Source organism: Panthera pardus, unplaced genomic scaffold (assembly GCF_024362965.1).
Source record: "Panthera pardus isolate Hobbes unplaced genomic scaffold, ASM2436296v1 HiC_scaffold_24, whole genome shotgun sequence".
Classification (NCBI taxonomy): Eukaryota; Metazoa; Chordata; class Mammalia; order Carnivora; family Felidae; genus Panthera; species Panthera pardus.
This window is the reverse complement of record NW_026526810.1, coordinates 39,670,776-39,685,722: the sequence shown is the minus strand read 5'-3', so window position 1 is coordinate 39,685,722 and position 14,947 is coordinate 39,670,776. Positions and strand designations below refer to the sequence as shown.

The 14,947-nt window shown below is 44.8% G+C and overlaps 1 protein-coding gene across 4 annotated transcripts in view; it reads left to right on the top strand.

Annotated features, from left to right (window-relative positions):
- CGNL1 (cingulin like 1) overlaps positions 1-14,947 on the top strand; it is a 157,480-nt gene that overhangs the window by 113,319 nt on the left and 29,214 nt on the right. For all 4 annotated transcript variants that reach the window (XM_053889031.1, XM_053889032.1, XM_053889033.1 and 1 more), the window contains exons 9-10: positions 10,950-11,156; positions 12,388-12,492. In XM_053889031.1, the coding sequence (XP_053745006.1) occupies positions 10,950-11,156; positions 12,388-12,492 (312 nt within the window). The remainder of the gene's footprint in view (positions 1-10,949; positions 11,157-12,387; positions 12,493-14,947) is intronic.

The following is a 14,947-nucleotide window of genomic DNA, read 5'->3' as shown; positions in this document are numbered from 1 at the left end:
CGGAAAGGTGACATTTTGTTCTGTCTTTAGTCAGAAATGGAGGGACTGAGTGAGAGTCGTGTACAGCCAAGGCTTAGAAATAAGTGGTCCAAGGGGAAGGAGGCCAGAAGCTCACCACACCTCCTTCAAGCCTCTGTCTGGAAGGAAATCTGTAATTTATATTCTGTAACTTCTGGGTGGTATACACCAGTTCGTTCCAATACACTGCTCTTCATGTAGTGATGAGTGTTTTGACATTTGGCACCATTATTTGTCCTTTTCCTTGATCCATGCAGTGAATGGATCCATAACACCACCCTTGCTTTTAAGAAAACCAAACTGTGATTCAGAGAAATTGTTACTTGAGCAACACCTCAGGAAGGGCAGGTGACCCTGCCTGGATTAGGACATTTCCTCTTTTTGGCCCTGCTCCCTTTGCTTGTCAGAGCTGGCTGCTGACCCCATCTGGCTGGCCTGCAAGGAGGGGTCCGGAGACCCTGGGTGGGCTTTGCAGGAGCTCAGTCTGCTCAACTCTGTTGCAGGGAACAGCCAACGTCTTTGAAGGAGGAAATAAATAAAGGTCATCCTTGGGAGGAAATAAATAAAGGTCATCCTTGTTGTATGTCTTAATCCCAGTGATTGTGGGAACCAGTCTCAAATTTGGTGAGAGGTTTGGTCTAGCTTCTTGCCTCCTGACCTTGACGTCAGCCCTCAGTCCTCCTTTTCTTTCTCCATTCCCTGCTACCTTCACTCCTGCAGCCATGGAAGTGGGGGACAAAGGCAAAAGGTAACAATTTTCTGCATGGAAATTTGGTCTAGTTTGGGGGTTTAAGGAGGCACTAATGGAATGGTCATTGGATTGAGAGTTACTGCTCTAAGAATTGTTATTTAAAAATTTTAAATGGCATGATTTCTATAACTTAGTGTTAATCCTTTCAGTATTTATGGAAACATGGTAGCAGCAATGTGAAAGTTGAAAGATGAGCTTTCATAGTAACATGATTTCTGAGAAGGGAACAGTCTAGATTTGTGAACTCGATTAGGACCTGTTGGCTTCCATATTGAGCCTTTGGTTTATCTTGGAGGGGTCCCCATAACTCCCCAGTAGGCAATGCTCTGGAGAACCTGCTTGTTTATGTCTCTCTTCAAAAATCCTGTTCAACCTGTTGGGCCTGTGTGTGCTGACAGCGAGCTGATTTTAACCATTTGTAAAGCTGTCTGACCTATTGGTGACAAAGTGAATCTAACCTGGTCTAACCCCTGCTTTTTTCATGCCCCACCCCACCCCCCACCACACCATATTTTCCTGGTGACGCAGAGCTCTAGGTGCATGGCATTGTCTGCCGGCCGGAGCTCCTTGGAGGGCCATCTACACCATGGGAAGGTGTAGGGGTCCATAAACAGGAACTTCTGCATGCTGGTTACAAGATTATATCTTAGACTGTAGCACTCAGGGTGAGGGAAGTGGCATCTTATAAATATGATGGGAGCCTCTTTTTATCTCCTGGGCATTGAGAGGACCCAGGGACACTGGGGAAAATATTCTAAGAATTTTTTAAGGAGTGGTGTAAAACAAGAATAAAGGCAAAAGCGTGTTTAAAAGTCTGTAACCCGGCACTGTTTCAGAGAAGCCCCTGAAACAGTTTTGGTGATATAATTGCATATTCCTTTTTTCCCCCCCTTTAAATCAGGGTGAGTGAATGGACATAGCGAAAGCCCCCAGCTGATAGGTGTGGCTCTTTTCCATTCTCTGGCTGACTGTGGGGAATTTTTCCTGAAGCTGCTGCCCTACTCTGAAGAAACTAGAAGAAAGTAGCAGAGATCATGGGCAGGGATTGAAAGCTGGATACTATTTCTGGTCGTGTGACTTTTGGCTACCGAACCTTAATATGTAGCTGTCATGGGTTGATTTCTTACCCTGTGCCCGGAGCAGTGCTCCATGGTTAGTACAATGTCTATCTTAATGACTAGAACAACAGGAAGACCAAGGCTTAGAGATGAACAAGCAGGGCTGAGTCAGATCGGCTTACTCCAAGGCTTTTTTTGTTTGTTTTTATTAAGTTAACATTCACCTAACATAAAATTCACTATTTTTAGTATTTTAAAGTATACAATTCTTAGTGTTTATGTATTCATAAGGTTGGGTAGCCGTTACCACTTTTTAAGTCCAAAACATGTCCATCGCCCCCAAATGAAGCCCCTTACATCCAAATTCCTTCCTTCCCTGGTCCCTGGGCAACCCCTAGCCTACTCTTTGTCTCTGGATTTGCCTGTTGTGAACATTTCATATAGAAATGTTCTATATTCATTCTAGTTTCAGTAGGATCATACCATATATCAAAGCCTGAGCAGGTAGCTTCTTGGGAAAATCACCTGACCTATTTAGGTGCAGAGTATTTTTATCATAGGTGTTTTTATCCCTATCTTGGGTATCTCTTTTAACGTTATTTTGTGGCTTAAATGAGAACCTGTATAAAATGCATTCTCTAAGCAAGTGTGAGGTGTTTTATTAGTATAACTTTTGTTTTGGACCTGTGTCTAAATTACAGGCCATTCGGAGAGCAAATCTTGCTGGTTTCTTAACTACTTAAAGGGAATTATATTGATTTATTTCACAAGGATATGGTGAAGAAAACCAATGATGTTTTTAACCTATGTAACCATGGAGTTACTTAGGGAAAACTGGCTAATTGAATATGTTGAAAAGGGGGTATGTTTCAGGCGGTTTGAGCAGAAAAACTACCACCAGAGCAGCGAACAAACCAGGATGTAAATAGAATCTTCGGTAAGCATATACATTTAAACTGACTTTTAAGGCAAGTTAGTGACACTTTGTTTTGCTCACTGGCCAGAAGTTTCCCGTTTTTGGATATGGTCCTCACTTCTAGATGCCAGGTAAGGGACACTGATAAAAAGGATCTGAGATTAGGTGACAGCATTTGAAAATGAAAATTTAAGCATGATGTTAAAGAGTAAAACTTCTGGAATTCTTTAATCCCATGATTGCTGAATATTGCCCAGTTTCTTCAAGTTCATTATAGAATCCCAGACTGTGAGAGCTGGCAGGGACGCTGAAATTGGCTAGACCATTTCATGAACAGAGGAGCAAACTGAAGGCAGACAAAGTTAAATGACTTGCCCGAAGTCCTCATGCGGTGTATTATTAGCAGAGTCTGGTCCAGAATCCACATCTCCTACCCACTGTTCTCGGCATTGGAATCAACTCTTCCTTGGAAATATTTGGGGTTTTGGTAACGAGTACCCTCCAGTTCTTTGCTTTTTCCTTTGCCACATTGATTCCGTCTCACTCGTGCCCTGCTCCCTTGCCAAAACACAGACCGACACAGCTTACTGAGCAGTCCAGCTGCGTAACCGATTCAGTTCTGAACTGCAAATATGCTGGGGAAGAACGGTGTTGGCATTTGGAAAATAGAGTGAGAGAAGTTTTGGAAGTTCTGATGTCGCTTTTAGAGAAGGGGTTTAAAAAATGATGTTTTTCCATGGCTCAACCCCACCGTGACCAAAAATGGTAAGTAGGCAGAGTCAGAGGAGGAAGGGAAACCCCATCACTTTACATTAGTGCAAGGGTGTCAGCTTTTTCAAGCTCTACTATCTCTTAGCTTTTCTTTTTTTTTTTTTTTTTATTTTCTGACCTACTTAGAGCTATTACACTTTCTTTAATGATGTGAATGGAGCTCAGAGAGGTCAGATGTTTGCATAGGTCACAGTGTGGGCTGGCTGCAAAGCATGTGCTAGTGTCCAAGTCCCATGACACCCAATCCCAGGCACTGGGAGTCATATCAAGAAGCACCGAGGACTTGAAGAGTTGGGGCTTGAGCTGTGAGCCTCTGCAGGAAGGCCCTGAGATCAGGCAGCCTCTCCTCAAAGTGAGACCCACAGCCCAGCATCACTGGCATCAACTGGAAGTTTGTTAGAAATGGAGAGTCGGGGCCCTGCTCCAGGCTTCCTGAGCCACGGTGAGCATTGAACAAGATCCCCAGGTGGGTCCTGTGCTCAACATAGTGTGAGAAGTCCTGGCTTGGAGGCTTTAGGCCAGTGAAATTCCCAGCCAGCTAGGGAAAGAGATGAAGTGAGTGGCTTACAACTACATTGTATGGTGTTTCTTTTCCTAAACTGTTTCCTGTTGTTCAGGTGAGGGGGACGCTGAGGACCCCATACAGGGGACCTGGTTCTCTACACATTCAAAGTGAGAAAGGGACTCTTTATTTGTGACCCAGGTCCTCACTGTGGAAATGAAAGTGGACGTCTACAGCTGTGATGGTTGAAAAGGTGGTAACCCCTCAGCCGATGACCTGACCTAGGGGACACTTTGGGTACCGGTCAGCTGAGCTCGTGCAGCCTCAACACAAGGGTGGGGGGTGGCCAGTGACGTGGAACCGACAAAGCAACATTCCATTCCCTGGACTCCTGGCCTCCACGCCTCAGCTGTTTTCACTCATTCAGCAAAAAAGGGAGACAGAAAAGAAACAAAAGCTGGCTCTGGCCGACGCCTTGTTAATTAGTAAAGCCTGATATGTCCATGTGTTGGGTCCATACTAGGGCAAGCCAGGAGGGCCTTGTCCTAGGCTACTTGTTACCCAACAGGAGCAAACCTGTCCGTCCGAGGTGTCTGTGCTCCTGCAAGGAAAGCGCATCAGCAGCTTTGGGTCAAAAAAAATACTCACGCGTAGCTTTTTCTGCTACCGTTTGGGAATTTTGTGCTTGTTGTGGATAAAAGTTTCCTGTGGCCCCAGGAGACAGTGTGAGCATTTCTAAATGTGAACATTAAATCATGAAAATGTGCCAGCTGATAAGCAAGTCAGTATTTGCAGTGAATGGTGGTACCTGGCAAAGACTGGGATTTTGCGCTTTTTTTTCTCTTGTGATACAGTTGTGTATTCTCTCTTCTTCTTTTAAATAGTAATTGGAGCATATGGTTAAAAGTCAACTATTTTAGAAGTGGTGGAAATATAGCAATTTAACACACTGAAACATGCTGTTTGTCTGTTTTGGAAATTTTTTTTTTAGTTGCCATCAATTTAGCAGACCATCCTCAGTTGGGAAATGAGGCTAAATTTTTAATGAATTAGCCAACCAAGAAACCTGATTTGCCCTTGGACTAATAAGAAGGAGGTCATCTAATTTGTGCAGTGCAGTTGTCCTGGAAAGACCGTTAGAGGATCTTGACTCTCTCTTTGGAGCAATGTAGGGTTGATATTTAGCTGGCAAAAATGTGCAGGCTGCAGTTTGAAACCACGTGTGGGGATTTAGAACCACAGCAGATGAACTGTGCCGAGCCCTACCCTTTGGAAAACACGTGTGGGTTTTGTTGGCTTGGTAGTCATGTCAGTAGTGAGGACTCTTGTCCAGATATTTACAACAGTGTAGTAAGTAGGTAACTTCATCCACCTTTTACAAGTGAGGAAAAGAAGGCCCTACGAGGCCAGGCCCAGCGAAAGATGCTGCAAACAGCCATAGCCTGGGTTTGAGTCTGATGTGGTTGACTGACCATAGAGCCCTCTGCTCCCTCCTCTACACTGTTAGATACACATTTTTAGAGTTAAAACTGAGGATTCCATTCTTGAGATGATTTATGTCTGTGTTGCTCGGGTTGAGATCTGTGTGCATGTGCCAGGTGGGTGAGGGGGAGAGCGCTTGGAACGGCTGCAGGGGAGAAGTGGTACCTCGTCCAGAACACCAAGGGCGCAGTGTCTTATAAAATGAGAACATGGAGTAGGATGAAAAATATTGTGGAGTCGAATGCAGAATGTACTTGTAATTTTGTATTGGTAATTTTGATGGAAAAACCCAAACCTTGAAAGGGAGTTCTTTGCAGCCCCTTGGCTACCTCCCATCAGCCCACATTGGACTTCTCTTCGTACAGGTTGCTGGGTGGAAATTTTGGAGACATGCTCATATAAGTGCAAGTCCTGGGCCATCTGGGCCTTTTCCACTCTCCCACCTATATGTGGTGAAAAGGAATTTCTTAACTATGTGAACCCGCGTGGGAGATTTCATTGGCGCTGTGCTCTGTTTGTACAGCTGCTCCCCAGGCTCCAGGCTCTGCTGTCTTCCATGGCCCAGAAGTATCTGTGAATGTGCTGTGGAAGGGTTTCTAGAGGCTGGAGGAGGTGAGAACTGGTCTGGGGAGGTGGTTGTCCTCCAAGTGCCTGTGGCCGTTGATCGTCTTTTCAAAGAAAAGGTGTATTTATTTAAAAACATGTAATCTCTCCTAAATTTCCACTGTTCAGAAATCAAGACTTACAAGAAGGTTTGCAAGGGAATATGTTCCTCTCCTCCTTTCCATAACTCTGCCTCCCTTCCTCACAGCCAGCCAGTGTTACCAGTTTCTTGTGTAGCCAGGTAATTACATACTTAACTCCCATTACCTTCCTTTTACACAAACTTTGCTCTTGTGTGTACTCTTCTGTCCCTTCCATTTTCCTTGCTTTCTTGTTACTTTATTTTTCCAGCTGCTCAGATTATCACTGAACTGATAGAACTTATTTAAACAAGTGCCCCATCAGTTGGTACTTAGTTCATTTCAATCTTTTGCTCATATAATGCTGCAATTAATAATCCTGTTTGTATTGTCATTTTGCACACATGTAGGATAAAGTGCTAGAAGAGAAGTTGCAGGGTCACAGGGGAATGTACTTTATAATTTTGATTGATACTACCAAATTGCCCCCCTAGGAGCTCATACCAGTTTCTAGCTGCCCCCCAGCAGTGTGTGTGTTGGGTTCCCCTTATACCACCCACCCACCTTCTGACCTTGGCTGCCTGAAAGGTGAAGAAATGATCTCAGTGCAATTTTAAGGGGTGGATCTGTCTTGAAAAACATCAGAATATAGCACATCTGCTACTTTTGCCCTTGTGGCGATGGCCTAGTATGGTGTTTCCGGCCTTTTGCAGTGGCAGTGGAATTTTTGTTTCTGTTGACTATTTATGCCTGCTTGCATGAATAAAATAGTAGTTAAAATATTAAAAAGCAAGTTTATGCAATTCTTTTAAAATAGATATCACATAGGTGATAATGATATGGCTAAAGGAATCGTTAGAAACTGTGTGGTCTTTACTTTTATATATGATGCAGTAGTCTCTCTCATCTTGTTATGACATACAGGACTTAAGATCAAAGAATCACCTAAACATCAAAACACAACACAAGGTCCTTTATCTAGTATGGTTCCAGTAACTTCAGTGAGGTCAGCAGTACTTTGTCTCCAGTGATCTCTGCATAGGTCCTTACCAGCTCTGGGCTCAGTAGAGTTCTGCCTTTGCCAACATTCCTGAGATACAAACTTAAGCATTTGGAAAAGACACATAGATCAAAGTTCAGAGTTGGAAGGGGGGCTTTTGGAGGTCCTCTAGACCAATTTCATTTTCTTCACTGGGAAGTCGTGTAGAAGAACTTGCATGTAAGACCTGCCTTGAACAAAGGGATATGCAGGGAATTAGGTATGGTTTCAGGAAAAGGAAGTTTGAGTCCTATGGGCTTGATATAACATAGGGGACTGTGTGTGTGGGCAGGGACAGGGATGGGTTCCGGAAAGGTTTACCAACAGAGGCTTAAGGTAAATTTATTTGTAAACATACTGTGGTCTACCACACTATGAAGACAGGAGAAAGACATACTTTACAGATAGTCAAAACAAGACTAAGTGTCTCCACCCATTCAGGCTCCCTGGAGTCCCACTCAGCTTGTGTTACTGAAAGCTAGGACTGGAGCAGACCCCTGCCAGCCAGCCATAAACCGAGTGATTAACTTGCCTGGCCTCCCTGCAAGTAAGTTCTCAGAACTCAGGATGTGCCTCCACCGTTTGCAGACAGAATACCAAGTCCTAAACATCACACCACAACAAAGGGTCCTTTATCGAGCAGGTCAGGATGCCAGTTAGTTCTGAATTCAGGTTCGGCGAGATCTGGTTATCAGTGGTCTTGTTCTTGATGAGATTTCTGGGTGAACAAAGGAGCATTGACTGCCTGAGTGCGTTCTTTGCTTTACCAGATTTAGGCAGGTATCTCCAGCCTGCTCTTTCCTCTCACTTGTGCCTCGGCCGACCTCAGACCACTGAGGTAAACCCCTCATCTCTCCCCTCCATCCCAACTCCGCATCCAAGTTTCCTTTGTCTTTTGTTCCTCTTTGAATTGGCTGTGTTGAGATATAATTTGTATGACATATGATTCACCTGTTTAAAGTGCACGATCCAGTAGTTTTTAGTGTGTGCCTAGAGTTGTACATCCAACACGACTGTCATTTTCAGGGAACATTTTCATCACCCTCAGCCCCAATCAACCACTGATCTACTTTCTGTCTCTATAGATTTGCCTAGTGTGGGCATGTTGTATAAATGTCAGCATGTGGGCTTTTGTGACTGGCTGCTTTCACTTAGCATAATGTTGTTCAATATTCATCCATGTTGTAGCATGGCTCAGTACGTCATTCGTTTTGGAGCCAGTGCATGGTATGGATACACCCCATTTTGTTTGCCCATTCATCAGTTGATGGACAGCTAGGTTGTTTCCACTCTGAGGCTATCAAGAATAATGTTGCTCTGAGGTTTTGTGCAAGTTTTTGTGTGGCCGTAGGTTTTCATTTCCCTTAGGTGTAGACTTAAGGGTGGAATCTCTGGGTCGTATAACTCTGTTCAACATTTTAAGGAACTCCGAAACTGTTTTCCAAAGTGGCTGCACCATTTCACATTCCCACTAGCAATGTATAAGGGTTCCAGTTTCTCTCCAGCCTCCCCAACAGTGGCTATCATCTGTCTTTCTGATGACAGCCATCCTAGTGAGTGTGAAGTGGCACCTCGTTGTGGTTTTGATTTGCGTTTCCCTGATAACTAATGATGTCGAGCATCTTTTTATGTGCTTGTAGGACTTTTGTAGACCTTCTTTGGAAGGAGGTCCAGATCCTTTGCCTATTTTTAAATTGGGTTATCTATCTTTTTATTACTGAGCTGAAGAATTTTTTATATATTTTAGATATGGGTCCATTATCAGATACATGCTTTATAACTATGTTCTTTCATTCTGTGGGTTGTCTTTTCACCTTCTTGATGGTATCATTGGCAACACCAAAGTGTTTAATTTTGATGAAGTCCAGTTTACCTATTTTTGTTGTTGTTGTTACTCGTGCTTTTCATGTTGCATCTAAAACTCTGCCTAACCAAGGTGACAAATATTTGTTACTCCTGTTTTCTTTTAAGAATTTTGTTTTTGAAATGTTACATTTAGGTCTGTGATCCGTTTTGAGTTCATTGTGTGTACTATGTAAGGAATGGGTGTCAATTATGTAAGGAACAGGTGTGAAATCATCTCTTTGCATGTGAGTACCCATTTGTCCCAGCACCCTTTGTTGAAGACTGTTCTTTGTCCATTGAATTTTCTTGGTGCCCTCATTGAAAATCAGTTGACTGTAAATGTTGGGTTTATTTTGGGGCTCTCAATTCTATTGCATTGTATATGTATCCTTATGCCAGTGCCACACTGTCCTGATAACTGTCTCTTTGTAGTCTCATGTTTATTGGGAAAGTTAGGGCAGGAATGAGCAGTCTAGACTTTTCTTTCTCCTTCCCCATCTGGCCAATTATTGGATTCTTTGGTTCCTTCCTCAGGCTTTCAACCACACTTTATTTCTCCTTGTTCATCTTGTTGGTTTCAGTAGAAGAGGATACCCACGTAATCCTGAGAAGTCCCAGCTGTTGGGCACTTTACTTTTCTCCTTAGCAATGCAAGCTAACCATGTTCTGACTCAGTAGCTTGGCTGTGATGGTCTTTCCAAGATGTATGGAATTAAACTTTTGGGTTGTGAAAAGATGCTTTGGTTTCTGAAATGCTCTAATTGGTTCAGTGCAGGCTAATACAGCTTATTGTACTGTTACAAGATTTAAAGATATTTCTGTAAGGCTACGCAAGTAAGCAAGCAATTCCGGCACATAGTTCTCCCAAGTGGGCCATGACATAGCCTTCGAAGCCACAGCTTGCCCTCCCTGGGCCTTCCATTCCTTGCAGGCATCTGCAGCGCTGTGTTGTGAGCACTAGATTTGCTGACATTGGCGTCTTTGTAGTAGTGGAGAGATGGAAGGCAAGAGATCTTCTGGGAGAAGTGGAATTCTGGACAAGGCCACTTATCATCACTTTGTGTTGCTGAGCCAAAAAAGAAAAAGCCCATGCAACATCTGGAACTAACAATAACCACACTGTAATTGTCACCATGCCTTTCTGTTATGAATTTTGTGCAGCACGAGCTCATTTTCAGAAGATCGTGCCTAGAGCTTGCACCAGGAGCTGTATCATAATTTAAATGAATTTTAATTTCCATTTTGTATTGGACATTAAAAAAAAAAATCTATAAACAAAAAGCATCCTTCATCCAGAACTCTTGTTAAGGGGTCCTGCACGTGGTGAGAGGTCAGGGACATGAACACAGCGGAAGGCAGTGGTTACAAGAACAGGTTCTGGATTCAGTCTGCCCGAATGCACTTCCTCCTAAGTGAACTTGGACAAGTTCCTTATCTACCCAAGTCTCAGTTTCTTTGTCTGTAAAATAGTGATAAGAATAGTACCCACCTCCTAGAGCTGTTAAAAGCTTGAAATCCCATGTCAAAGACTTAATACAGGCAAGGGTTGACAACATTTTTCTGTGAAGAGCTAGGTGGTAAATATTGTAGGTTTGCAGCATCAGAGGCCTTTCCTTCAGGCATCTGCCACTCACTCTGCTGTTGTAACGTGAAAGCTGCCGTAGACTGTGTGCTCACCAGTGGGTGTGGCGATGCTCCAATAACACTTTATGTTTAATAACAGGTGGCATGCTGGATTTGGCCTCCAGGCTATAGCGTGTCGTTCCCCGGCTTAGCACGGTGCCTGGCGCATAGAGGGTTTTTAATAAATGTCCTCCCTGCTCCAAGCTGAGGACTGCCCCTTGACAGTGGGTCCCATGTTCACTTGCTACATGTTTTTAACAGAATGTTGAGGTCCTAGCCAGTCGGAGCAACACTTCAGAGCAGAGCCAGCTGGGGGCTGAAATGCACGTGAAGGCACTGCAGGAGGAGAATGAGAAGCTGCGGAGAAGCATCGAAGAGCTGGAGCAGACTGTCGCTCGGCTTCAGAGGCAGATTGCTGACATGAAATGCGACGAGGCCAAAGCGAAGGAAATGCTCAAGAAGTGCGAGGTAAGGCTCGCTGGGCCCCAAGCCCGGGCTTGGCAGCTGCGGAAACTTCTTTTCTCCTGTGTCAGTGGTTTCGGAAGTGCAAGGGGATTTATTAGCATAATTCAGTAGGAAAGGTGGAGGCAGTCGTGAATAAGTCCTCTCTGCAAGCTACTTTTCTTGTTCCCTGTGGGTGGTAAACATGGGAGACGGACTTCGCCGAAGGTCAGGGCTGATGAAGTCAGGGTCCCCACTCACCCAGACATCAGGCACACTCAACCTTTTGACACTGAACAGAGGATTTTAAATGTCTGAAAGGCCATCCTAATACCACCATTGGACCCGGTCACTCATGACTATGTTTTCTTTTTGAACACTTAGTTGATGGATTTTGAAGTTGCACAGGTTTTAACAAACCAATGGTCTGGTTTGCCAGATATCTAGAAGCAGGCGGCTCTTGGCAAGAGACATGTTACCAATGGCAGTGAGAGCTGGCACTGAAAAGAGAGGACAGGGGCACCTGGGTGGCTCAGTCAGTTAAGCATCTGACTCTTGGTTTCGGCTCAGGTCATGATCTCGCGGTTGGTGAGTTTGAGCTCTAAATAAATGAACTTAAAAAAAAGTAAAAGAGAGGACAAAAGAAATGTAAAGGGAGATGTATTCCAACAGGGGCTTCCAAAATGGTCATTTGTCAGAATCAGCTGGAAGCCTTTTCCAAAACTCTGTGTGCCTGCGTCCATTCAATACCTGCTGTTTCTGAAGCTCCAAGGGTGAGGCCCGATATTTGTATTTTCAGTCAAATGATTCGGATATTCACATCTGGCTAAGTAGGTAACCGCAGATGGTCACACACATCTAAGAACATAACTGTTGTGGGGCAGCTGGGTGGCTCAGTCGGTTAAGCAACCAACTTCAGCTCGGGTCACGATCTCACTGTTTGTGGGTTCAAGCCCCGCGTCGGGCCCTGTGCTGACAGTTCAGAGCTTGGATCCTCCTTCAGATTCTGTGTCTCCTCTCTCTGCTTCCCCCCTGTTCAGGATGTGCCTCTTTCTCTCTCTCAAAAATAAATAAATATTAAAAAAAAACAAAACAAACATAACTGTTATGAGCTACCGTGGGCCTGTGGCTGGCACATTGTGACCACAGCCACTGCTGGCTGTGTCCTCAGATGTCTCTTGTGTTCCTTCCATGCCACTGAGTCAACTTTATAGGCATAGCACACATGTAAATGCACACTGACCCTGTTTCATCGTAGAGAGAAGCTCAACAATTAGAGGAGGCCCTTGTGCATGCAAGAAAGGAAGAAAGAGAATCCACATCAGCCAGGAGGACCCTGGAGAATGAGCTGGAAGATGCTCAGGTAAACACAGAGCTGTTGTCTTTATTCCTCATACAGGAAGCCTGAGAAGCAAAATTGGAGAGTCATGTACAGACTGCCATTGGTCCCCTTCACTCTCCGACAGCCTCGAGTGGGTAGAGGCCAGGGATGCTACCTAACATCCTTGCAAAGCAGAGGACGACCCCCACAACAATGAATTATCTGGCTGAGGTTGAGAAACCTCGGTATAGACATTAAAGAACTTGACAGTTTTCCAAAGATAAAATATGAATTGTGTGAGAAGGCCGGCAGGATTGGTCCCCAAGGCAGTGTGGAGTCAGCTCTCTGGCAGAAGTCAATTTCCTTTCTCCTTTGGGCAAATAGACTCCATAGAGTACAGTCCTTCAGGACGACTATTAAAAGGAGCAGGAGGAAGTCCGTTTTTTTGAAACGAGATAGCTATCTGTATTCAAAATCAGTAGATTCTTAGAAAATTAGGTTTTCCCATTTGAAGGTTAGAAAGATAGTTGGAAGTACATTCTAAAAAAAAAACAAAGAACCAAAGCCTGCACTAAAGTTCTAAAATGACTTTGCACAGCGACCTCAGTGTGAACCAGATACGTCCTTTACCTGCTCTCGGGTTTTAACGAACCGGCACCAAGGGTTCCTCAGGCAGTTTCTGAGGATTCAAAAGCCAGTGATTTTGAGCAGTTTGTCAAAAAGGAGATTGTTAACGTTTTCCATTAGGACCCACTTGTCAACGAGGGTAGGTGGGGAAGGGGCATATGAAAAGTGACAAAGCAGTCAGGGTTCAGATTTATAAATCTGCCTGATGCCTCATTGCAGCTTTCCTTTCCATATACAGCTCCCCCTCTCAGGGGGCAGAGAGGAACCTGCTGTAACTAGGATTCACTGAGGTCAGCCGTCATCCCCAGATCAGTGGTCTGTGCCTTCTCTCCAGCCTTGCACAGAGACTGTGTTTTTGCAAACAGTAAAGCCCTCTTTTCTTCTGAGTCTGGTGTCTGACTGTCCTCACCGTGGCCTTCTTTCTTTCAGTTGAGATCTTTGTAACAAACCCTTGTTAGGTTAATTTTGCATGGAATACGGATTCACCGTGCTGCTGTTAAAGGCCTGTGCTGACTACACACCTGACCCCGAAGCACAGGGTGCGAATCTGTGAGCTGGTTGGGGACGGGAAGAGAGAAAAAGCATACTTTCTCTACAGGGTCAAAAATCTGCACCTTCGTGTCCTGTCATATCCACCCTGAATGCTGGGTGCAGCTGTTACAGGCTCCTGTCTTTATCATCTTTTGGTCAAACCATTAAGTTTCACAGCTGTGAATCTGCCGCTCAGGGTTAATTCGCAGAGAGAGCAGATGATAGCCTCGGGGCCTAAAGATCTCCTTGTAATCCCCACCCACCCCAACCTCCAGATCTCTGGCCTTGCCTTGGAAATTCTCCCTGACGTGTTGCTTTTGTTCAGGCCTGTTTCCCCAGCGGCGTTGGGATGGTGGGAACTGGAAATGGCAGGCGCCACCTGGCAAAAATGCTCAGAAAGGCCCAACAGTCTCACCTTCCTTATCTCAGCTGGTCTCAGAAGCAAAGTGCGCCATCACTTTGTTTTCTCTAAAACCAGGAACCAGACACCCAGCTCCTGTGGTTCTGTAACTTTCTGCACGCCTCTCTTTCCTAAGCTGGCAACGGAAAGGGAACTTACCCTTCAAGGAAGAGGAAAGAGTAACTGGGTTCCCCCCCCCCCCCCACACACACACATAGTATTTTGTATTTCGAAGGCTTTGTGCTTTTAGCAATCCGTAGCATCTTCATGATTGAGAAATGTATCTCTTCACATAGTAGCTGAAGACTGTGTGAACTTAGGTCTGATTTTATTAAGAGTCAGAAGGTGGCAGTGGGTCGTAAGATGCCGCAGTTTGTCGGCTCGGCCCTTCCCGCTTGGGGTAGGATGTGCTGTTGTGCAAATCTACGTGAGCTGCATTCGGCAGCGATGTCTAGGTTTCCCCTGAGAAATGGCTTCTGCAGGTGGAGAAGTAAAGAGACCTTTTCTGGAGAAGCCACAGTTCTCTCCTTCGGGGGGTGGATCATGGTATGGATTCCGTATGCCTTCACCTCCCACTCTGTTGGACTTGTGTGCATCAAGATGACAGAGGGGAAAAGCCCCAGTGCTTCTGCCATTCCAGTCCCCAGTTACTGTGTGGCAAGATACCGCTTAGGGCCTACTCAGTCTTGTGTCCCCACGGAGGCTGTGTGAGGACAATAGTTGATATCTGTACAGTGCTTACAGTTTATAAGCTGCTCTCACATGCAGTAACTTGGGCATCCTGAAGACACTCCCGAGAAGTGTTTTCAAGAGTTCAGATTTGCAAACGCTTAACTGCAGCTTTTCTTTCCGAATACAGCTTCCCCCTCCTCAGGGGCAGAGAGGAACGTGCTTGTACTAGGATTCACTCAGGTCAGCCGTAACTCAGGGGCTGTCACC